The 26,526-nt window shown below is 37.9% G+C and overlaps 2 protein-coding genes across 3 annotated transcripts in view; one reads left to right on the plus strand and one right to left on the minus strand.

Moving 5' to 3' along the window:
• The window catches only part of LOC141901716 (chloride channel protein C-like), a 56,357-nt gene that overhangs the window by 23,033 nt on the left and 6,798 nt on the right, over positions 1-26,526 (plus strand). The window contains exon 19 of one of the 2 annotated variants that reach the window (XM_074789142.1): positions 18,552-18,584. The exons of the other annotated variant lie outside the window; for it this stretch is intronic. The gene's annotated coding sequence lies outside the window, so the exon portion shown is untranslated. The remainder of the gene's footprint in view (positions 1-18,551; positions 18,585-26,526) is intronic. 2 annotated transcript variants of the gene reach the window in all.
• On the minus strand, positions 13,485-15,253 carry LOC141901211 (uncharacterized). Its single transcript, XM_074788319.1, has 4 exons — positions 15,066-15,253; positions 14,667-14,743; positions 14,210-14,440; positions 13,485-14,113 (listed from the first exon to the last, which is right to left on the minus strand). The coding sequence occupies exons 1-4, from the start codon at positions 15,101-15,103 to the stop codon at positions 13,485-13,487; spliced, it is 975 nt and encodes a 324-aa protein (XP_074644420.1). The 5' UTR covers positions 15,104-15,253.

Here is a 26,526-nt window from a genome sequence, read left to right on the forward strand (position 1 = left end):
TGAGCAAATTGGCATGTACTGTTCGCCATATTCTACTCAACAGAACTGTTGATTGATAGTTAATTGGTGGAACCATCATTTTGCGAGGTGGAGTTGATAGATGCTGTTTCACTGGTCTTCTCGTGTCTATTCCCAAAATAACCGACTTTGTGACCCTGCGACTAAATTCAACATTATTTCTCTTTGGTGTGTGCGTCTTAAAGATATCATTAGAAGAATATCCATCAATGTCAATGATAAATCCACTTGTTCTGGTGGGAATTCGGACCACCATTTGAGAGGGTCACTAACCTTTCAATGAAAATAAGATAGTTGACCCTTGCCTTTGACAGACTGGAAACGCATCATTTCCGACTGGCCATTCATAGATAGAAAAAAGATAGGCATAAAAAAATGTCATTGAGGAAAAGAAAGATGATATACATGCTCTGTAGTGAATGGAGATTTTCATCAAATTTAAGACTTCGACTTTTATACGTTGAACAATGCCATAAAACACACTGACCCTTTGACATGATGAGAATGCACAATCAGAATATTTTTGTTACAAAAGATGCCCACATCAGATACAAGGATATTTTATCAGAACGTATATGAACTGCCGCGGGCATTAATGGTTGAGCTTGAGAAGGTCAATGCAAAACGTCGCACAATACATCCAATTACTTGCTATAAATGTAAGATTTCCCCAGCGAAAAGTTTGTGGTTCATTTTGTTTGAGCCAGCTTCCAGTTAAAAGGTTCCATGTGACTTGGTTGTAATGTGGCTGGTTACAGTGGGATTCAGAGAGTCGATCAAAAATTCACCTGTAAACTGATTATTTATGCCAAGTGATACTGATCTATATACGTTTTGACAAAATATCCCCGGGTTAAGACAGTAGTTTGTGTATAGCTGTAGGGCGGATGTGGATGCCCAGCAGGGGTGAAGCACTGATACTGTTCAAGTATCTGCCCAGTAACTGTACAATGTTGTTGTCTTTAGATGATTAGTATCTGATGTTGCTACATGATCTGGAGACAGAATAATTTGTTGGTAGATTGTAAAACTTTATGTAAAATTCTGTCTAGAAATTCATTTCATGTTTTTGAAGCTATCTCATTTCTAATATTCAAATAAAGTCTACATTCGAGTGTTTTTTTTACTATCTGAGTGATTTTGTAAAATGATTCGTGATTGCTACGATGATGGCCACAATGATATCAATTTCCATTCTAGTAGTTGGGCAGATAGCCTAGATAAACACCTCCAATCACCTCCAGAATACGAAGGTTGCCCTGGCGATGGGCTGTAAACACTTGTGGTCAGTGATAAGAAGACCCGTTATCACGCACGGACCACACACACTTAGTGTTCTAAACTATTTTGGGGGAGATCATTTAAGTAACCTGATCATTATTGGACATATTTTCACATTGGTCTTAATTGGTCAGGATGATTGTTGTATACAAACAAAATTGTTATTATTTATGATAACAGTATCATTGACATGAAATTCCCCCAGAGCCAAATATAAGTATAGATTTGTACATGATGACAATATATCATATCGTCTATCCGTGGTAGTGATTCAGTGACTATTTGAGACCGGCATCGATATTCGATGGAATCAACTTAATGACTGTATACCTTCAAAATCCCTTTTCAACAAGTTTGTGAAAGGTAGAAACCACAGTTCCGCATCGGCCATTGTGACTGCGTCATAAATCTTATGTCCACCGGCTAATCAGATTCTTGTTGCCTTTCGGTCAGTTGGCTGTATTCTGTGTGGGTCCTTTTTTCATTGTCGTCGTATAATGATTTTCGAATTGCCCTCCGGTCCAATAACCCTCAGTTGAGGTTAATGACAGGTGCATTTTTGTACTTAGTTTGAAAAATTTTCAAATCTAAATAAATTTGAAAAGGGTCGGCTATGATGTATTAATGGTTGAGAATAGCGCTCTCCGAACATGGCGTCTTTGGGTATACAAATAAACTGGATTCTTTTCATCAGCGATGATACGAGATTATTTTCCCTTTGGTCCACCGCCCTGAATCACATGCACCTTACGCACATTCTACGGACAATTCTTTGGGTCACTTACAAATCATAATCAGCAGCACCTGTACAATGGTGCTCTATGTTCTTTTGTCGGGCCATATTATGCGCTAACGGAACCAAAGCTTTGTAGCCTAGTTTTATTGCAACGTTGACAATATCTCTTTTTACACTTTTGATGGGAGACGTTTTACATATCGATAAAGAACTGATTGTTAGTGTGACGGAACTCGACTACTTCCTGCCCATCCTCGAACGCCGTTTGGTCAAGTTGAAATCACCTGACATTCATGCTTTTGTGTTGAACCTGTTGTGTGCTCCCTGAACAAGTGCACAGATAAGTCTTTGTGATTTGTGTGCAGCAATTTTTTAATGCCATCAATAGGTTCTTTGGTCTGATAGACGCTATAAGGATCTCTGATCTAGGTACCTCCCACTGTCTATACATTTATATTGCCCCCCGTGCACGGAGGATGGAGAGATGGGTGCGGCTGCTGATCAAGGATGCAGACATCATTGTTGATACATCCTCTAGTAACACTTTTTTCTATTAAAAGGATGCGTAGCATCTTTCAAAATCCTTCAAGTCAAGTTTATGCGTTTGCATTTGAGAGGGTGTGCGAGGAGTCCGCTATGTGTGAATTGCATAAAAAGCAAACGAATTCATTTGAAATATACGTCCCTATACGGTGTGCTATTAAAAGTGGTCCGATGATGTAAGTGTTGATCTACCTGTTAAATCGATTCAAAAAACGACTATTGAAACACTCCCCAGGTCAATGATAGAGTGCATCAATTTTGAAATAGCGGAACACTAAATGCTTAGAATAGATATTAAAGCAATTTAAGCAACGACGACTGCATTTTTGTATTGATTTGTGATTTCACCTTTTTAAAGTTGTACTTAATGGTAAATTGAGAATGAAAATTTCACAGAAACAACGACTTGGAAAAATAAAGCCGAACATTTCGGGCAACATTGAATTCGGCCACTCCTGTGGTTGATAAAAATTCTTTTGAAACAGGTTTGCAAGACAGGTTCCTGGATTCGGTGGCTCCATGGTCACCTAGTCTATACCCTTTGTATCATTGGTTTAAGCCCGAAAAATTGGAAGGTGCATTCTCGGAAGCAACCTGCGCAAGATTTTGTGTCCCTACCAATCATTCCCTTAACCGCAAAGTCAATAAATTCATGCCCCGCATAGCGAGTTTCCAAATTGAAAAAGTGAATGTCTTTCTTCGTTCGATATTCAATTACATTTAAGTTTCTGACAATGCTACAATTGGAGGACTGTATATCTACATAAGACTTTCTATTTCGAGTTTTTAAAAAAAGTGAAATCTGACTAATTTTCACGAAAGCATCAACCACCGAAATAGATAACTGGGCAGTTTTTTTCACAATCATATAGAATAGCTACTAAGATTATGAAAATAATGTCCTGTTCATAGAATATTCACTCTACATTTTTAATTCATTTTTTATAATGTCTAGAGTCTGGTGCATGCGTAGCATGTGTTGAGCCGTGTGGCAACACTCCATTATAGTCACCCTAAATCACGTTAACTTGGAAAATATATTCTCATTTAATTAACGCCAGTGTAGATGTAACATATGATTTAGGAATTAACCCATCATTTCGATTGTTTACGTGGTATTGTCGAGAACGCATTAGGACTCACTTCGCACAAGACGCGCAATCTTTTGTCACGTTCAGTATAACTATTGTTTTTGGCTTCAGCAAGTCGAAACTTAAAAAAGCATTTTTACGTGGACACGTTCGTCTTTTGTTGATAATCTTTTTCATTGACACCTTTTTCAAATATGAGAGAATCTAAACCGAATGATTCAGTGATTAATGAGTATTTTGCGACCATATGGTGCAATTTACAATGGTTGTTGCATGCCGCCTGTTCAACTTTTGGCATCTATAAAACAGGAAAGAAATGAAGAATTAATTACTAGATTTATTTCATAAGAATTAAAAATGATACAAAATGATGATAGATTTAAAGTGGAAGGTGGGTTGAAAGGAATATTTTTATTCCAATCTCTAAGGGCCGTGGCCTATCTATACTCACACTCGGGTTGAGCTTTTAGATGCATGACCTAAAAATAGTGATTTCTAAATTCACGTAATGCGGTAAAGTATTGATGTAAGTCCTAATGACTAGAATAAACAGCCTGAATATCTTTGAAACATCTGAAGTCAAATCTGAATGGAATGATAAAGCGATTGCTGAGCCCCCATTGTTCATCGCTTTAATGGAGGCATCTTTTTCCGCTAGTTACCTAAGAAAATTTTGCACCTGCAAGCGATAGTAGGTCTACTCTAATGTACCCTTTACTGTTGAATTGAGGGCAAGAATCTGTGCCACCAGCGCGCCAGCAGTGTGTCCTTTTTGGTAATATCCGTGGCCATGTATACAACATGAATCACGCCGCATAGTGGAGTCAAATCAGAATTGGAGTCTTTTTAATGTTGTGTAACGCAAGGACGATTATGAGCTGTCGTATTTTGAATAACAAAAACAAGAATGGGTCCAAAATAATAAGATGTTGGTGGTCGCGATGTAAATTGATGTATACAGTGCCGTAAGAAAACGATCTTTATGCGGAGTAGAAAGAAAATCTTTACGTTTTGCAAAAGAGTTTCGAAGACATTTCCATATGAGATGAATTCGAATCCCAGCTGTCCCAGTGAGAATCAACTAATCATACGATTCGAAATTTTAGATATTACGCTCGAATCAAATATCTAGTTAAAACGAATACTTAATTAGCTGTGAAAATAGATAATGATTGTGTGGAAGTTGAATATTTCCTTGAATATAGAGAATGCTTCAAGTGAAATTCATCGGATGTCACCTAATTACATGATGGGCAATTTTCTAGCACGTTATTAGCACTTTGCACAATCAGAATCGAGGGTAAATTGGTATTCTCCATTCAAGTGAACAATACCTTCGTCGCAATTTACAAACACATTAACAGCACTTCCCCGAAGTCACTGGGACAGGTGATGGTTACGTGGAAATTTAAAACCTCTAGCTTGATAACATCTTTACATCGCGTTGAGAGATTTTATGGTTTCTTATAAACCCTCTGTGAATGAGATAATTGGTAAATGGCCGCATGTATTCCTTATTCCTCGACTGATAATCACCGGTCCACCCCAGAAGACCGTCCAATCGTCACCTCATTAGTATAATGACCGCCATTGTTCGGACAACAAAGTCGATATTGTCTTCGAAATCAATCAAAATCAACGGGACATCATCACCGAGACAATGATCCCGATGCCCAAGGCTTCACTGACCATCACTTCGATCGTGTGGGCATTCACACAGTAGCCGGTATAAGGTGGGCGAAAATCATCTATTATCATCACGCAGGTTGCATCCTTAGTTAATACTGTTGCGTAATTTGCCTTCAGATAAAATACAGGTATAATTATCCACCACCCCTGATAGAAATACATTTTTTCTCCGTATGAAGCTTTTCATCGATGACCGCTTGCAATAGTTATCGTTATTCACAGATATTTTCAGTTCTATTCATGGGTTAGGTATTATGACTGGCGCCATTCAGTCTATATCAGAAAATAAAAAATCTCTCTTCCAACATTGGTGAATTCTGATTTTTTTATGCAGCAATAAAATCTAAAAGGGACCGTCCTTCTGTCACTTTATTTCATTTGATTTATCATGTCAATCATAGCCTCATTTGTCGTTTCTTCTATCGTTGTTTTCAGATTTTGTATCAGATTTCTCGAATGAATTTATTGTTTAAAACTTGTTGGATATTTGATTTAGTTGCGTCGCTGTTTTGAAGGCACTCATTCCTTGTATTGTTATGGGACAGGTGATTTTTGTTTGGGATACCATTTTTCTTTTGATTTGCACCCAAACGACCAGTAGAATTGTGGTACAGCACGATTGTATTACTCATCTCAACGTCATTCCATCTGTCTCTAATTTTTCCATACCACCTTCTGACCATTTTCTTCTTTTTTGAAATTCCACAATGACAGGAAATGGGAACAGCTTCGCTCGATATTGCCCATTCTTATTTCTGTTGAGACCGAAAGAAACCTGATTTTTCTAGTAACTCACACATATCTGTCTCGATCATCGGTCGAAACTGCGCTACTGAAAGAATATCTTTTGAGCTTACGTAAGGAAACTTCGTAACCTCCTTTTATCACTTTTATTACAATTCATTGATGTGTGTAAAGATTGTTTTGTTAACTAGAAATACCAGTTAATGAAATGATTGAGTTACTGACAACATTTTCAATGAGTATCTATCATTTCATTAGAAAAAAATGATGCGAGTTAATTCTTTTCCGCAACCAAAAAACATGAATGAAATTGTCTAAAATCAACAAGTATGAAGTTCACACATCTGTTCTTAATGGCATTAAGAAGATATAACTATTGTTCCAGCTAATACCTTGTAGTTGTGACAATACAATTATTGTCTGTTCGCTGATGCCATATGTTCACTATTAGCTAATCACTGATTGCACAAAGACTGTTGTTGTCTGCGATTTAAAAAAAAAAATGAACTGAATGAGCAATTCTTTATTTCTTTTGCATTGAATCTTTATGACAAATAGCATCTCAACCGGTACATGGACACAGGGATAGTGGTCGAAATTACAGTATGACTCTATAAGAGTCATGGATTGTATCTTCGCTTGATACTGTATGTGCCTTCGTTGTGGCTGTCGTGGAGAGTTTTTTGTATTATTTTTGGTGTTGCTGCCTGACCATCGAAATCGCAGCATGTTGTATTTTCAAGTGTGTGTTTTCAAACAATGTTAAACGATTAATGGTTGGTGACCCTGCGGCTCAGAACGATCTTCGCATCTGAGATTTTTTTCTGAATGATTCCTAAGCAAGACCAGCTGGACTTGGGGCACATGGTATTGTTTGGTTGTGATTTGCGGTCACCCCCCGTGTCATTCTTATCCGCATTAATCCTTTTTATGGCTAATTCATAGTTTTTATGCTAAACATTTATCGCTGTATGAGATTGTCTTCGTGTCATTGTCCGTCATATCTAAATAGCTGTGCATGAACTGTTTAAACTCCGTACGGATTGTTTTTTTACATGGGCATAAAAATACCACGTATATGTCCAAAGGGGATGAATTAATTCACTAGATACATGACCAGGATTGTTATCATTGCACGCTGCTATATCTTGCCTTTATGATCGATGGCTCTTTTTTCGTCCACTTGAAGAGCCAATTTTGAATCGCCACGGGCACCGTTTTCACATTTAAACACCTTTTTTGAAAAGGTCACGACATCGCATATTTTCAAGCGATTAAAATACGTTAATTCTTTACTAAAATAGCGATGCAAATCGCGCGCGTTTGAATATAATAAAGACGTATATATTTATGGTTAGTCACCAAGCACAAGTCCTGTCCTTGCCGTTATAGCCAGGAGCTGATGAAAATTCCAATAGTTTCGGCTCATTTGCTTGTGTACACAAGAAGACAATAGGTTTCGTTACTCGCTCTATTCGTCTGCTTATTTGATTTTGTTGATAAAAAACCACAAGTGTGAAATACCGGATAATTATGACCTCGGGTCATCATTTCACATTAAACGATTTGCATATTTTAGTTATTTTTTCGATACCACGGTTTGTGTCTTCTTTTCTCCTGTAGATTGTTTAACTTTCTCTGTTTGTCGATGGTTAAAAATGGAAATTTTCATAGAATAGTTGTCAAGGGGTTGAATGAAAAGTCTGATTTTCACACCAAAACGACTTGACCATCAGTGTATAAGAGCGGAATGTACTATATAAAATATCAAAACTCTTACGATTATGATGATATTCTTGAGATTTGATTTTGGTATCGCGTTGTTATCAACTTGATCAACCAGTGAATTCATACTTGATGGTTAGTGTAAACTGTTCCTAGAGTTTTCCTCATTAGTGGGTTGCATATCATTTCATCTTCTATTTGGTTTGATATTATTATATAGCTTGCAATTCATGGCTGGTTGGATGAACAAAATCTCTGCTTTTGTAAAAGTGAATATCATAAGCGAGCTATAAACACCAAAATGCGTAATAGCCTGTAGCCGAAGTTAAGTCTGTGGACCCCTGTCGAGCGCTTTAGTGTGATGAGCACCCAGGGCTTAGGATTAAAAGTGCCCATCCCCGGTTGCTGAGCCGGCGAAAATTTAGATGATTAAAAATGTATGACTGAAAGGCCTCTAGTCATGACTGTTCACACTTCTATACCTTTCATTTTGAGGAGATTGGAGTATCAACTGAGAAATCAGTTTTGAAAAACTAGATTGAAAGGAAAACAAGAAGGCCTCGTAAACTATGAAAGAATCGTAGATTTGAGTACATAATTGATCATTTTGTGGTTTTATTTGAATGTGAATCAAATGTTTCAACACTTGGTTATCGAAGTGTGCTTTCAATCGGCGGCAAACTCGCTGAGCAAATAGTCATAAATGATGCAATTGATTGGACATGTAATACGATCCAATTTTCATCGGTGTGAAAATAAATAAGATGTAATCACCTTCGAGATCTGAATCACTGACCAGATCGTGAAAAAATAGGTTTACAAACGCAATTAAGATCTCATCAAGATCTCATTCAATTCACAGAAGTGCGAAGCTTGTTTAGAATTTGTCAACGATCACATTATGCAACCGGTTGGTGACCAGGTTAATTTCTAGAGCATGAAGAGCATATTGTCATCAGGTGACACATTTATGATTTCTCATCACAATTGACCGACACCTTAGCTCGAGGGTCATTTGAGCAATAGTGGATTGAATCGTTTGACCAGTAGGGTGATGATTCATTCAGAAATTTTCCTAACAACCTCCCTAGTCCTACCCCTAAAATTATAAAGATCTTTAATCTTTTTTTTTCAGGAGCCTATCCTCCTCTATCACTAGGTACTACGTTAACCTATCGTGTTTATATATGTTTCGTCGCAATCGTATAGATAAAACATAAAAATCACTTGAGTTTTATCATACTGTTTATTTCTATCATTTTCGATACCATACGAGTAAAACAAGTAAAAGTCCTTTATAAAGTCGTTATGGGACCGGGGAAAAACATGGTGATACAACGAATCTGGCGGAATAAAGAATGGTATTTTCATTGAATTCGAGGAATATTGAGCGAATTTGTTCTCTGAAAAATGTTGGCCAGTAGCATTAAAAAGGATGGCGTGAACTTGATTGGACCTGGTTGTATTCTACAGATCTTCTTTCGAATGGGATTTGATACATTTTTAGCTGAAATGTTTATCCCATAATCGGAAGATGTGACATTTAAGAATATTTTTGCAACTGATAATCGTATCTTGACATTTGGTGAAATGAATGGAATGATTTTTCACGTCAATTCCCCCGAAGCTAAAATTAATCCTTGGATTCCAAGACAGGTAGATTATTCACATGACAGCATATGACGTAAGATTGCACAATGAAGACGTCATCGTTGTTTCACCTGTTTTTGGTATTTTTTCATTTTCTATAGTTTCTATCGCCACCTTGTAAAGTTTAGGACTTCTTCTAAGACGATTCAAGTATAATCTTGTGATTAAAACGGTCGTTTGTTTAGCGCCGTATTCTGCTAGATGGTGGTGACATCTACATGGATATTCACACGTTAAATTTGGCCGTCTACGACCTCGCCTGTCATAATCACGTGATCGCGAGGCAGGTTTTTCAATTGAATAGAAGTTCACCTAGCGGCAAAACTCTAGAGGCGAATTTATCGAAACGTACTCAGTTCCGGGTATGGTACCTGCCGAGTATAGGGTACTCAATTTCGAGTATCCTTCGTGGATAAATGAGTTACCAGCACACAAGCCGTGTCAAATATGGCCGAAGCGTTGGAGAAAAAGCCAGCCCTCGTGGTTTTGTTTTCAGATTTACTGAAACCGGTCGACTCGTGTATGTCGTCATTGAGCAATTATGATATGCTTTTGGATAGATCCATTAACGGACAGTCTAGGACTAGTGGAATACTAAACCACCTACCTAAGCACACAAAACTGAGGAAAATTCCTCGCACATCCGGTTTTGTGGAGGAGACCGTGCCACGGTTTAACACGCTTGAGTTCAAGATGCGATTCAGGTAGGATTTCGTTCTTCACAAAAATAGGTTTCCAAAAGTGATATGTGATTTTGATAAAATGATAGTGGTATTTTTATTTTTCAGGATGATGCCGACTGCTTTCGAAAAACTGATGGAAGATCTTGGTCCACGGATAAAGAATAAATATGAAAAACCAGATCAGATTATTCGTGTGGATAAACAAGCGCTAATATTCTTATACTTCGCAGCAACTCAAGTTCCACTCATCAGAGTTGCAGATGCATTTGCAGTATGTGAAGCCACCGTTTTCAACATAGTTGGTAGGTAATAGTTATATATAGTCCTCTGTTCATCTTGAGTTCAACCATGCCTATAACAAAATCATATCTAACACCGATCCCAATTAGTCCAAATGAGGTTGGAGGTTAGCTCGTCCAGTTTGCTTTATTCCAAAATTTGACCAAAAATATGCATTTTATTTCCAGGGCTCCTTTCACGAATACTTGTCGGAGAGATGATGCAAAACTACATCAAATGGCCGACAGGACACCGGATCCAAGAAGTTTGGGATGGTTTCGCAGCTGCTCAAGAATTCCCTAAAGTGATTGGGGCGGTAGACGGGACACATATCCCTATAAAGACGCCTATCAAAGATCAGGAAATTTACATAAACCGGAAAAAATGTCACAGTATTAACGTTTGCGCAATATGTGATCATCAATATATGTTCACGGATATTACTGTCGGATGGCCGGGATCTTGTCACGATTCGCGTGTGTTCAAAAACAGTAACCTTTATAGGGATATTCAAAGTGATGCTGCAATCAAACATGCCACTTTCCCTGATAATTCGCATTTGTTGGGAGACTCTGCCTATGAGCTGGACACTTTTTTAATGGTTCCATTCAAAGACAATGGCCATCTCACCAGAATGCAAAAAGACTTTAATTATAAGTTAAGTTCAACTAGAATGATGATTGAGAACACATTTGGCATTTTGAAAGGCCGTTTCCGGCGATTGAAGTATATAGACATGCATGATGAACGTCGATTACTCATGTTCATTACAAGCTGCTTTGTGCTTCATAATGTATGCATATTGCTATCTGACGATGCTAATGATTATTTGCATGAGGTTCAGTTATTAGCACAAGAGGAAAATCCTGATCAAGTCGGTGGTTTCCTAAATCCCACTGCCGTACAGAAGCGTTATGCGATAGCAACAATGTTGTCATTGTAAATATATACCGACTTAAAATAAAGTGTCACATATCAGTATTATCATTTCTTGTCATTTTAATTGCTGTTCGTCCCAGACTTGTCCAGCCCTTATGACTACAATGCCTGCTGCTTTGGGAATGAAGAGAGATGATTCACTTATGCTTCAGGAATGTTTCAATGTCCTCGGAATGTTTCAATGTCCTCTTCCGGTACTTTCTTGACGGGTAATGGCATAGACTTATCTGAGGTGACAGTACTTATACCAAGGATATGGAGATCTGAAATCCACTAACATAAGATTTTCAGATGATTCTCAGCATTTTATCATGCATGGATAGGCATTTTCTGTAAATTCATGTACTGTCAACCCCCAATATACCGCCCACGTCAGTGCAGAACGATTTTGGCGGTATAGAGAGTATGGCAGTATATTGGAGGTGTTTTACTATGTATTTGTATAGAGATGTGCATTGAGAAAACCTGGCGGTAGGCGGGGGTGGCGGTATATGGGTCTGGGAGGGCAGTATATCGGGGGTTGACTGTAGTAGGGAAAATACACTTTTTGACAAGGGCCTGTCATCAAATTATGTAACCGTATATAATGCATAAAAATGTAAACATAACGTTTTAGATACTTGAAGAATTAAAATTTATTCAGATCAGTACAATTTGAACTGATCCATAGAATTGTCAAACAAAAATTTAAAACTTAAAAACGTGACTTTACAGTACAACTATGTACGGCTTTTCAAATATTCAGTAATACTATGCATAAACTAGGGGTCCAGGGACACCATGCCCACTTGGGAAGTGGTTTCAAATGCTCAACAATCTAATTTCAATATTCAACGCCCCCTGGTGACCATATACAAAAACCAATGACCTTGAAACTCACCAAAATCATAGAACACGTTATGGGCTACAACTTTCCAATTGATTGTAGTAACACAATATGTTTCGGTATAAATATAATGTGGAAAAACTTTTTTCCACCTACGAATAAGTACTGATGAAACCAAGATGGCCGCCAATTGCGTCATAATTGGTTGATCAAAAATAACTGTCTCATGTATAAAACATCCCTTTCCAAAGAATACCCATCACAAATTGCAATGAGAAATGGCAAACCAGTAGAAAGCTACATGACCCAGAATTCCGGCCAAAATTGACATTTTTGGGCACTAAAAAGGTCATAGGACGGCCATCTTGAGTCCGATCGACCAAATTTTTCTTATGCTGATGGGGGGGGGATTCAAATATATCCGAAAGATCAAGGCGTCTTCAAATTTTTCCTCAAAAACTTAAAAATGTGTAAAAAGGGCCAATTTTGGCGAACAACAATGGCTATCAGTCGACCATCGTGATTCTGAAAGGGCCAGTTTTTGGGCTGAAGATGTGTCAAGGGTAGATACATGTGTAACCCAAATATCAAGACATAACCTTGAAGCGTCTTCAAAACTTCCCAAAATAACTGGATTCCGTCTACAAACGGACGAAAAGTGAACGCAATAGCCCGCTGGGACTAAAGTCCCAAGTGGGCTAAAAATACTACATGTATTGAGACAGATTACCCTTTGCTTAAAATAAAGCACTCGCAGTTCCATAGATATCCGCCATCTATCACAGTAAACCAAGCTAAGTTCCGAAATCGACTGATCTCAAATTTTTCTTCGCCTAATTAAGAATTACAGCAGTCTAGCACACAATGACTATGTAACTAAAGTCTCTTTTTGTCTTGGGATAATTTTCTAGGATATATCCGAAAAACTCGATGTTACACTGAAGTAAAGACATTGACATGACCAACTTGGCAAAATGAAACAAAAAATAACGAATTTTTATAGCCACATAATATAAAGCCACAATAGATGTATAGATCTTCAAACTCGATTGATTTCAGGCTCCGAATTGGATCCAGATCCACAGTTGATTCCGAGTCAAAGTTAATTCATTTTCAACGAGAAAATCGTGTAATTGAGGGTCAAATTCAATTTTGAAATACCAGGACTGGTCCAAGTGACAAACTTACTACATGTCGCCTTTATGTTTGTCATCTGATGAAGAGCTTTGGACCCTGAAATCGATCGCGTGGCTTTAAAAACTCTGCCTTAATTATAGAAATCAAATTTTTTCGAGTAGTTTCTCAAAAACAGATATCTTCTTCCTTTCCACCTCTAACTTCTCATTCTCCAAAGTCATAATCTCTTTATGATTGGCCTGAATAGTTTCCATTAATTTTACTGAGTCCTCTTTACGAGACTCTTCTTGCTTTTCCATCAACTCCATAAATGTATCAGATTTTGCACTAGTGGAACCACGGGACTTTCGTAGTTTCTTAGCAGGTGGAAAAGAAATTGGTTCAAATGGGTCAACATCCATCTCGGCATTGCTGGCAGAATCCGTGGTGGTACTAGATGACTCCATATTGGTGCTTGCGATAACAAAGTTTGGACGGACATTGGGTTTACAACCGAGATACGCATCCAACTCATCATAGAATATACATGTTTTTGGTTCTACACCTGTCTTGTTGTTATGGTCGACAGTTTTTCGGTACTTCTTCATGAGGTTATTCCATTTATTCTTTATCTGATCAGCCGTGAAATCAAATCCTGCATCTAACATATCATGAGCTATTTGTTTCCATATAGTGGCTTTTTTTATTTTTGGATCAGAGAATTTTTCAGCATAGTCCTTATGTAAATCGATGAGTTTTAGAACTGCAGCCCGCGGCATGAAGCTATCATCGCCTGGAATATCAAAAAGCAGTAATATTATAATCAAGGAATTTTCTGAAAAAGGTTGGGTGTTTAACATAACACCATTAAATTCAGGCTACAACTTACCAGACTGCGAGGACTGCTGTAGGGAGGTCGAGGACTGCTGCAAGGAGGTCGAGGACCGCTGTAGGGAGGTCGAGGACTGCTGCAAGGTGGTCGAGGACTGCTGTAGGGAGGTCGAGGACTGCTGCACGGAAGTCGAGGACTGCTGCACGGAGGTTGTGGCTGCAGGGCGTCGTGAAGCTGTCGGCAATTGCTCTCTATAACTTGTCAGTAAAGACTGCAACACGTTCACATCTAGAAAAAGACCATTAACAAAAAGTGAAGCCAAGTACATGATGATACCTAAAAATGAATAGGGCCTACAACTTTTTCTCCAAAATACAATTTTCAAAACAAAGTAAGTAAACACTTCTCTGACAAATCATGCCAATACTGACAATGCTTACTGATGAATAGTATGTAGAATACGTTTTTTCTTAGATTCATTTAAACCAAAAGTATTTAATTTGTTGATACCTACCACTGGCAATAGCCTTCATGTACGTTTCGTGGTCCAAACTAAATGTAGCCATATCGCCATCTATATTCAATTTTAATCTGCAAAAGTACAAAAAATGTAGGGAATCAGGCATCAATGGAATGATTTTGAGCAGTGGCGGCAATATGATTTGACTTCTCACGGTCCAAATATTGCCAAACTCACTGTTCATATTCAGTTATGCCTCCCCAACAGCACGAGCGAATTAACCCAGACTAATTCATTATTACAGTTTCCATGTTCAAAGTCATTGTACCTAGCTCCTGGATGATTAAGACAGGTACTTTGCTATCTATCAACGTTTCTACAAGATAATACTTTCTTCTGTTGCCTTAATAATTTTTTTTTTCACGCAGAAAACCACTGAATTTTAGAACTTACTCATACGAATTCACATGGTCTGCGTTGTTAGCCGCCATTTTGTTCTTCCGGGTATACTCAGGGTTACCATGCTCTTGAGCATGGTAAGGCAAGTATAGTACTTAAATTTGAGTACACCTTGGATAAATGTGCCGAGTACCATACTCGAAAACGAGTACATTTGTCGATAAATGCGCAGTTGGGGTACTCAGAACTGAGTACGTTTCGATAAATTCGCCTTAGATTATATTGAATTTTTCGCAGGGTGTTTAGAAATGACGAAAACATATCCTTCATTTATTTTTGAATTAGAAATCTCTTGACTTTTTTTTCAAATAAAGTGCATAAGTTTCGCCTCATCGATACAAAATTTTGAGCAGACTAAAACCGAATCTAATCCTATCTATTCAGTAGTTATGAGCATAGTAGCTTTGCCTGGCTAAGGTTATCAACTGTGTTCATTTGGGGTTCTATTTCAGGTTCGCATTTGAAATAAATTATAGACTAGTTACGAATTATATCAGCCAGAAAAATAAGATTTTAGCATACAACGACTAAAAACCTTGCTTGATTTTTTGAGCCAAGGACCCCCAGACCCCTTCTACATCCGCCCCTGTATTGGGTTTTTTCCTTGGTTCTTGCTTAATGACGAGGTTCTTGCCGAAATACGGATGGCATAGTAGTAAATAGATGATTGGTTACGAGAGAAATTCCATTAAGCCAAAAATGAAAAGTTCTATATCAAAATGATTATATTTCGAGCAACGTTTCGACTAAATGCTATTAGCCATCATCAGACGTACTATGAAATGAATTACTCATCTTCCAGTACGCCTGATGATGGCTAATAGCATTTAGCCGAAACGTTGCTCGAAATATAATCATTTTGATATAGAACTTTTCATTTTTGGCTGAATTTATTGTGGGATTTCACTCGTTATCATCATACACGGATATCGTGTATCTTCTCGTCTCAGTTGATTGGTTATTTCGTTTTGTGATTTTGGTGTTCAACCGCTCTAACCCAGTCTGCTCCAACCCGATGAGTACAAATTAACAATTAATCTGTTATTGTGTACGTGATGACTTCATCATTTGCTATTCATTAATAATTATAAGGTGCAGGGATCAACATATGTCTGAATGCTCATTAGAAACGCAGGGGTGGTTAGAAGTATGAATGTGGCCATTGGTTGGTGTTTGCCCGATTCAAAATTTCAAAATTCAAGCCCAGACAATGGAATGTTTGACCTGTTCAGGATTAAACCACTCACTCGGGTCGTACATTTCTCATCCGAGCATCTGCCATCAAAGTTGAGAACAATAGAAAATGAGCTCAAGCACACGGATGCTGGATACCGATGGACCAACGGCACGACTCACAAACTGCCTGTCTGGCGTCCATTCTGTAGAACTCTAATCAAGCATTCTCATCGTTTTTGGTCTGAATTGAATTTGAAATTTTGAAATTTATGAATCCATGAATGGTCGCACACAGGATAGTCGCACAAACACATACAGACAGATAATGCGGTCATTCAAACATGTTTAATCACCTTCCAGCTGAGGAAATTTAGTTTAGAGATATTTTATAATCAGTTTTTGTCATTCATGATGTTAATCGGGGGATCAGAAATCAACACTGGAGAAATGTTTTAATCTTTTAAAAGACGGATGTTTAAAAGTGAATGCTGTTCGGTCAGGCGGCTGAATCGTAGTTTGACCATCGTCGTCTCAACAGATTTTCGTTTTAAATTCTATCTTCATTTAAATCCACATTGAAGAAGATAAGGAGATTGTATTCTCCTCTTTTCAGTCGACAGCTGACGGGGAAGAAAACGGAAGTCTTCTCTTTCTTCGGGTTATTGTCATTTTACTGACGGCCATTGAGAAAAATCAAACTGCGAAAACATACCAGTTTAGTATGCACATTAAATAACGACCTCGCGCATGGTGCATTGCACTGCATCATGCCATACCGGGCGTCAACTGTATCGGCACCTTGCCTATTGTGATTCAACGCCTGCATTCTTCTGCAGTCGCCATTGTTTTGTTGTTTTTCACCGGGCAATCTGCCGCAGTCTGACTGATCCGTTCGATCCTCAGGCGCTCGTGAATCGGGCACCGAAGATGCCTGTACAGATAATGCCCCCGGTCGCCTGCATCCGTTCGAAGACAATTATGATAGATAGAACTAAATGAATTTAGCAGTTGGTAGACAATGTGTTCGGCGAATTCTTGAAAACTTCTTCTGATTTCGGCAGGTGATTTGAAGGTTGTACAGATTTCGAGCCCCGAAGCGATTGATTAAAATGCGATATTACAATAGCAGAGATAGTTTTTTTCATTGAGTTCCGGCTGACTATTGTAAGAACCTTCAATTATGCCATTGATTTACTTCAGAAGTTCATTCGTACCGAAAAAATGGGATTTTTTTCAACACAGTTCATTCATACTTGATTTAAGTTGGCCTTGAAATATTCTTATTCCAGACAATGAAGATACTACTCAATCTTTTATCGTAAATCGGCTTTTGATGAAAACATCCGACTCATCATTGCAATTATCAGCACCCAATTATCAGTAATCCTTTAATAATGTTATGCGGTCCATATTTTCATGAATCGTAATTCCTGACGCTGTTTGAGACCATTATTCTCTTCCTTTTAAATCCAAGATGCTCAATCGAGTTTCGAAAGAGATTTTTTAATCCATACTGAAAAATGTTTTGTATAAAAAACTCAATGTATTGTCGATTGATAGGATGAAAGATTATGTGCGGTTGCTGGCCTAGTTTGATTGGTGACGTTTAGTCCCAACCATCACTAAGCAGTTGTTATGTTTGTAATAAGTTTTTAAAAAAGTTATCTTTGTCACGACTTTATCTTTGTCGAAACTATTTTGAAATTTATCGCTTATTGAATCACCACGAATAAAAAACTAGGTGACCACACAGCATCAATTGACTATGGGCCAATTTTGTTACGTGGTGCGTTCGACTCGCTGTCAGCTCACAGCGTCTTGTTCGTAGTAGATGATTGCATCTTTTATCAATGTAATATCTTCTCACCGTTGGAAGCCCTGAACCTCTTCGAGCGTGACTTCAAAAGTTTTCTAAATTAACATCGTTGTTTGACACCTTTTTTATAACGTTTCACTTGTTAACGTCTTTCATACTGATGTTTTCATAAAGAAAACTCTTATGTTCAAATATCGACGCTACAATGTTTTTTTGAATTACGTCGTTTGAATGTCAAATTGTAGAAAAGTAACCCCTCCGGTTCCGCGTCTCTTGTTTGGGTGTCCTATATTCGGAATTGAATAAAATTCAGTACCCCCTATCCATACAATTCTAACTCTATGAGCTTATTACCTCATGAGTTCCGTAACCAACTCGAGGCAGATGTATCAACGTGAAACCCAATGCGAATGAAATAGACGTAACTATAATAGCTAAAGATCCGATAGTATTCTTCTGGCCATAATAAAAAAATGTATCTATTACAGGAAGCAAAAAATGGTCGACTACATTTGAAAAAGGTAGGACTCAAGTTGGTGGTTATCTGGTTAATAGTTTCCCGGTGTATGAATAAACTTAAAAAATCAAACGTTTTTAAGGTAGAGATATGATCAGTATGGAGCAGTCGGGCATTTTTTAGAGCCAGTTATAAGATCTTAAAATGGACGAGTGACATTACATTGAGAAATCTAAAGATGTTTTAACTCGAAATGAACTGTAGACGGGGCTTGTTACTAAGTGACGACTGTTGAGTGCTGGTCACTAACCTCACTAAGTCATGTGCTCATAAGACTCGTGAGTAACAAAAATAAAAACATTATGATTTATTTTACGACAGATTTTCGAGCCAGTCAATAATGGTCAAATAGGATTAGACGTATTGTGTATCGTGGACATGGGTCATGATTTTCGACCGAGATTTCAATCGTGGTCCCCAAAAAGCTGATGTTGGCTGGGTGGACAGGTGATCTTTCGTCTGGTCTTTGTGGTAAAAAATTGCTGGTTTGAATAGACCGACCGTTTCTCCATGTAATCTCTGTCCAAGGAGGGTTGCAACTTAAGACGCGTCCAAAATGACTTGAAGAATACCGAAATAAGGCATTCCTTTACATAAGAATGGGGGTTGTCCAGTGGCGCGCAGATCGTTTGATTGAGACTTGATGAGCGCGCATTGTCGCCATTTTTTGTAACATAATGGAAAAATTTGATTTGTAAAGCCGTGATTTTTTCTCGAGCAATTCATGCCAACGTGACCGGCTACACGACCCAAAAATGCTTTTGCCTCGTTTGGTAAATGGGATGGACAGACTATTGATGGCCAGCTATAATCTGTATCCACGAAAGTGGGCAAAAAATGAAATCGCGACAATGGCTGTATCCGTTGTAGCGTATTATGATTGCAATTTTATGAGCTTTCGTGGCCTGAAGGATGGCTAAATCTGTTTATGAATGATGTTTGAAAACAATGTATAGGCGCTTTAAAAACATACTTGATAGTTAGTGGCTAAGTTAAGACCGTTGTCGGGAGAAAAATGAATGAACCCAAAACCGTTTTGTCATCAAAATCTATTGTAACTGGAAAGCTGAGAATATAGTCATAGACTTTGTCATTTAATCATTAAACTTAGATATATACATGAAGTGAGACGTGCACATTTTACTAAGACTCCATTTAATTCTGATTTTCTTGATTTCCTCTATACCATTTTCATATTGATGATTTGTAAATTCTTGCAAAATCTTTTTTTTTTTAATGTAATGTATTGACTATTGGGTGTTTTACTAATCATTGTGAACTGTTTGGGTTTCTGGCATTTTGCACCAGTCTGTTTCTCAATATATTTGTCAGTCCCGTCCTCTAAGAAATCATTTCTAATTTTTTCTCACGATGAAAATCTCTCGTCAATGAAACATGTATTGATGTATAAACTCATATAATACTAGACTGTCGGTCACAGGTCATTGTGCTGTCGAATGACCGGATGCCCTCTGCCTAGACCGTAAGTTTATTATTCAAACCACTATCAATTTTTCTCCGTCATCAATTTGCGCTTTGCATTTGAAATTCTGATGCGTGAATTGAAAGATGGATGTTGACAACAATCAGCCATTAGACAATGACTGACTTCCGCCATGGATGCCTTTACACCAGGAAGTAAAATACAAAACAATAGTGTCTTGACTGTTTACTTTTTTTGATTATTCACTGTATGAGTTTGTTGAATTAATAGTGTTTTTTTTTTCATGAAACAAACTAGCCACGGGGTGAATGGGCATTGATGTTTATAGAGTTTTTGAGATGAATGCTTGTAGAGGTGAAGGGTTAGCGGGCCGGCTATACGGTCGCCCAGCACCTGCCTGTCCTGTTGACCATTGAAGTAATGAAATAAAGGCAACCTTTGTCCACCGGAATAGTCGTATGAATGAGAAAAAAAACTGGAAAGTTTTTTAACCACACGTTGGGGTCAACCTGCTGCGGTCAGTCTGCTTGTGTTATTGTTGTTGGTAAGGGTAATAGCGCAGATGGATGACCTCAGATATCCAGTAGCCCATGGTCACATATCGACTCAGTATATCAAGTGGTCAGACGTTTTTCTTTGTCAAGGTTATTTTGACACAATGTGCAGCAATCTCAACGTGTGGACTGGATGCATTCGGGTTTGCGGTCAAACGATTTATTGATTTGGAAAAAAACTAACAAAAAGCCAGCAATAAACATTAGAATCATTAGAATTTTGCTGATGGCGGGTTAGACATTTGGGATTGGCTTTACACGACGAATGCGACTTTATGAATGAAAGGTTTTCTGTTACCGTATATTTCCATTCAGAGATTTTTATGAATCCGGGGTCGGGTCATCTAGACACTGCGTTGGTTTTTTTTACATGGCATTCTATTTAATTGATAGAAATTTGTGAATGGTTTGCCTGTGCGCAGTACAATGACAGATAGGCCTACTATAAAGCAGCAAGGTTTCTCAATACGTTCGGCTCATTTCAGAAACTTAATCGGAGAGAAGAATTTTCATTTTTTAGATCGAAGCTTTGATTCATTTAACCATGATATGACCGAAGGCCTGGGAGGAATCTTGTGCTAGAATAATAGACATTGGTTTGGTTCCTGTTTTTATAGTGAAATCCATCTCTTAATGCACGTACTATATGTTGACCTTTTCTTGATAAGAAAGAAAAGTGTGCACAATATTTATCTTCAAAGCCTTTGGACAACTGAGACATTTTCGGGGCATTTTCTATTTTCAACTTTTGATCACATTTTTGGGGGTTCATCGATATATTCAGGGCATTTACAAGGCCAATTCTAAAACAGGATATTTGAACGAAAATGCTTTTAGTTTTCATTCAAATTCAATACATTTAGCAAACACTCAGGAGGCTGTTTATCTATGTTATTCCGTGGCCATTAGTAGTTTTCTTTGAGATTCAACACCTTCAAGAATTCGAGCTTACTGGATCGTGTTCATGTTTGTCTAACTTATTTGCGTATTTGTCCTGTACAATGCAACCGGCTGATTTACCCATTGCCAAGGTTTACAGAGGAAACCTCGCATCATGTTCCGATATATCCATCTAAATACATCTTAAAGTGTTAGCGTGTTGTATTCAATTTGGATTTAATGGTTTGATCAAACTTCGTATCGGATTCATACAGTTTTGTTTCTCGTTTCATATTAGTCCATGGATGATTGGATTCAATGTTCACTACTCGATGGTGTAACTGATGGAATATAAATTCAACCAGAAATTTCCAAACTGATGAAATCATCTTCTTATTTCATATATACGGGTGTTTCATGCTTCTTAAATCGACAGATGGGTGATGCAATTTTAATCAGGTCGGATCATTTTGTTCTAGGAAGTTTAGTCTTGTCCTCATCTCGTCTGAATGCATACTTCTACACTCAAAGCGCACGAACCCATCCATTGGAATGAAGTCCACCACCTGCTGAAAACAATAAGCTGACGGGTGCGTATTGTGACGGTTATAATACAGCACGAGAGACACAGTCTGTCCCGGCTCCGTCCTATTGTCCAGGACAGGTGTCATCGTATTCAATATGATTGTGGTAAGTAGCTCTGCGTTCAAATCAATCTTCCGATGATTGGACGTTTTACTGGTTGAAGTTCACCTGCACCGCGGAGGATGTCCGGTGATAGTTTGAATTCTAGATTCCCGACTAGTGGTTCACGGAGAACATTCCGTGGAATTAGCTTTGCTATGGTAAATATCGTTATAACAGTTTGGGCGGAATATGTTCTTCGAATTATACGCGAATTCTTTCGAATTTCTTTGGTTTGGACAACGACTTTCCATCGGTTTGATGAGTCTAGGAAGACGCGCTTTTTCTAGTTAGACTTTTCAGAAAATAATGACAGATGTCCAGAATATTTTGGGTCACTGGGCTTCTCTAGTTAAAGCTTATCTCATAAAACCCGAACAGATTGTGTTGAGTTGATGAAGGACGCCTGCGTCTATTCAGTTGACAATAACACCGCCTGGTTCAGTCTAATGTGAAGTGGAGTCCTCCGTGAACCTGTTTTATTGTGTTACGAGTGGCGAACAATACCGAGACGCATGCCTCGACATCCTGACTATTCAATCAAGTGTTTGAGCTCAAAAATACCGAACCTATTTTCCGGGGTGTAAAAATGGTCCAAGATGACCTGCTGTTCAGTGTTGACGTACAGTAATTTTTCCTTTGTACAAAGTTGCATTATGCGTTCAGTATATTCGTGTTTGTTGTATTTTCGCGTGTTTTGTTCGTCTGAATCTTGCAATATCGAACAAACTATATCTTATTACCGGACGATTTCCGATGGGCCCTGGATAGGCGCACCGGAAATGTTTTTTTTTGTGTGACTTGTTGAAATAATCTAGCTTTATTGTCAAACTGGAAATCATTTATGCCCCGTCACTTACCTTAATTTGGAAACGGGGTAAAATGTGTTTAACTGTTGGTTCGTTTGGAACAGGGAAGCAAGATGTCAAGTTACTTTTTTATGCAAATTGATGTAATTTCTGTTCGTTTATGTGACTTCAAGTTGGCAACCATATATACACCCTGAAAACGGTTTTGTGCGTCGTTCCCAATTTTCTAGTCTTCGATAAAGACTTTTCATATCAAACAACAGTTTATTCAAGAGGAGTTCTATAGAATTGCGACTTTAGAAGTATGAGGATGTCATACATCATCATATCTCACCGATGTAAGATAACTTTCCTAAAGCCTTTGACTGGGTGCTCACATCCGACAACTGATTCTAAGAATTTGTACATCCAAATATACCGTGTTATTCAGAATCGCTATGTCTCAACAAGCGGCAGTCATATTTTTGGCTATGCCCGTGATGAATTTCCATCGATGTGTCTCATCTTTGGTAGTAATGAAACCCAGCATCTCCATCTCTTCACGTGATTCAAGTACCGGATACAGCATCATACAGTTAAAAACACTCAGCCTGGTTACCCAATTTTTAAATATGCGCGCGATCCTGAAGGGTATTGTTGTACTTCAACGCATCTGACCACACCTGGAGATTGTGTTGAAAAAAAGTACCTCGCAAAATTACGATATAAAGAACTTGCGGTTTTGTTTGTGGTTTAAGAGTTTAGGCAGATTTAGAACGGTGTTGAGATGATGTATTGTGGTTTTCATCTATATCATTTCGACTAAATCAATAACACGAACATCATTTTTATTCTGTCTGGAAATCGGAATGATGTCTACGTAATTTCATATATTTTTAAAGGAAAATGATAAATTTCTCTTAATCTGAAATACGCAGAATTTCGAATGTAGAGAAGCTGTCGGTTATTGCTACCTCCATTGAATATGGGCTTTTGTCCGGGCCGATGAAATGGAGCAAAAATAACAAACGAATATAAGGAAGTTAGCTATAAATCAGCCTTTAGTCAGCGACGTAATGCACCTTTTTAGTGAAATTGGGCCATCGGAAATGGCGAATCAGAATCTGAAAAGATTATTTTAAGAGATTTCCTATTCAGATGAAATTACACTTTACGCCATAAAGTGATTATGATATCTATGAGCCCGAGCAATCAATTTAATGTGCGCACAGTTTGGACACTTGTTATTTCCATTTACTGGAAAAATTACTACGTTGATTTCAATTAACTGATGAGTTTTTAAATCGGTCTAAAGTTCTTTAGTTTGACGTAGTAACGAGTTATATCAAAAAATGATTAAAAAACTGAATTTTGGTGATTTTTTACAGGGGGGGTTTTAACTTGTTACCATAACAATGATAATGTTGTCTTAATTGAATGATTTGCCTACAAGATTTTTCCTTAATGGCGTCATTAAAATTCTCAACTCACTAATCTGTGAAATAAGTTAATTGGTACCTGCGTCTTAACTAATCAACGATTGTATGTCGGTTGTTAAGGAGGATACACTTTATCCATGCATGTATACGTGATTGGGTAAATTGGCCACATTTGGTGCCGACATCGCATTCGCCCATGTGCCATCATTCCCATCGACTGTACCCATCACTTCTCTGGGAAAATTGCTGAAAAGGAAAATGTTGCGTTGGTGAGGAAACAATTGGCGATTTTGATAAATCAAGGCCCGCCGTGAAGGTTGGAACACTGGTTGCCTATTGTCGGACGTCAGGTCAGGCGTGCGAGGATTCATTGTGCCATCGACACTGAGTTAATGATCCTAAATTCTGTCAGTCTTTGCGCATCTTTTCACTACAATCCGACTAGTAATAGTACAAATAAATAAAATAGGAAGTCTTTTATTGTATGTATGAGAATTGATATTATTTCCTTACAGCTGCTTTACCTATTATTTCTTACGAGTAATAAACCATTTTACAGTTGCTAGCCGCCATTTTGTTAGGGTACTTTTGCCCCGTATTGTTGGGTCATTTTTTTCTCTTTTTTAAAAACTATCCGTGATGTGTATTGTATCATATTTCATCTGTCCATGGATGGATTTTGACAACTTCAGCAACATTCAAACCGCGTGAATCTCTAGTTTTCAGTTATGTAAAAATCATTTCTCAAATTTACAACAATGCGACATGAGAGCGATATAAAAATCGGTGGTCAGTTTTTGCCGTGCGCATAGAAATCCAGGGTACTGAACTTTGAAGTTCGTTTTTTTCAGAAATAATTTTCTAAAAAATCCAAACATTTCAAGCACTGTGCGCATAAACGCCCCCTTTCAGGTGAACTTTGAAATTTTAATATATCTTGCCTAGTTTTTTTCCTATGGCTCTTTAACTGCAGCGCGTGTATTGTCATTCCGAGATTCGGCGCTGTTTTCATTGCGTGTATTTCAGTATATGGGTGTTATTTCTTCATTTTAACTACACTTGTCTCTACGGAAAATGGTTTTAATTGTTGGTACGAGTATCAGGTTTAAATATCACGTCGTTTATGCAATATAATAGGTCGAAGACATTAGAGGTGTTGGGGTTTAAGGGATTTTTCTGACCAGTTTTAGCAGCGAGACTGAGCGGCATTTTGATCACGCATTCGAAGTTGCGCGCGGGAAGAGAATATATAGGCCTATATTGAGATGGAAGAAGAAAAGAAATATAACACTCAAAATCGAGTATGATATGATGACCATTTAAATCAGTAGTCTATCAATAAATTTACATAAAAATCTACTGAAATTAGATGGATGGAGAAGTGGTCAAAAAGCTGGACAAATGGGGTGGGGCAAATATTCAGCTACTTTCTATGAATACTTTCTATGAGTACACACAAGATTGATTAGATTGGGAAGAAAATATAGGAAAACTTTCTTGTTTTGGAGGTGAAATATCAAGTATCAAGTTCGAATGTCATACGCAGGTGATAAAAAGTAAAAAGTGACATCTACCATCACAAAAACGCAAGAAGTGTGTGGATTGCATTTACAACAAAAGAGTGATATTTTGGGTTTTCTTGGGTGCATGTACGTAAGCCTCTGCCTGCCGTAAAAGCGGCTACCATTACAGCCATTACGAACTAGCGCCGGAGAACGGAATACAGTATTAATGCCGTAATATTTAAACCTGATACTCGTACCAACAATTAAAACCATTTTCCGTAGAGACAAGTGTAGTGAAAATGAAGAAATAACACCCATATACTGAAATACACGCAATGAAAACAGCGCCAAATCTCGGAATGACAATACACGCGCTGCAGTTAAAGTGCCATAGGAAAAAAACTAGGCAAGATATCTTAAAATTTCAAAATTCACCTGAAAGGGGGTGTTTATGCGCACAGTGCTTGAAATGTTTGGATTTTTTAGAAAATTATTTCTGAAAATAACGAACTTCAAAGTTCAGTACCCTGGATTTCTATGCGCACGGCAAAAACTGACCACCGATTTTTATATCGCTCTCATGTCGCATTGTTGTAAATTTGAGAAATGATTTTTACATAACTGAAAACTAGAGATTCACGCGGTTTGAATGT

Source organism: Tubulanus polymorphus, chromosome 3 (assembly GCF_964204645.1).
Source record: "Tubulanus polymorphus chromosome 3, tnTubPoly1.2, whole genome shotgun sequence".
Taxonomy (NCBI): domain Eukaryota; kingdom Metazoa; phylum Nemertea; class Palaeonemertea; order Tubulaniformes; family Tubulanidae; genus Tubulanus; species Tubulanus polymorphus.

Bases quoted from the DNA above. Each gene is read 5' to 3' on its own strand.
- LOC141901211 (XM_074788319.1), bottom strand. From the start codon at position 15,103: ATGGCGGCTAACAACGCAGACCATGTGAATTCGTATGA. The intron at 14,744-15,065 runs GTAAGTTCTAAA...GTACTTTTGCAG, and splicing joins GACCATGTGAATTCGTATGA to ATTAAAATTGAATATAGATG. The intron at 14,441-14,666 runs GTAGGTATCAAC...GTCTTTTTCTAG, and splicing joins CATGAAGGCTATTGCCAGTG to ATGTGAACGTGTTGCAGTCT.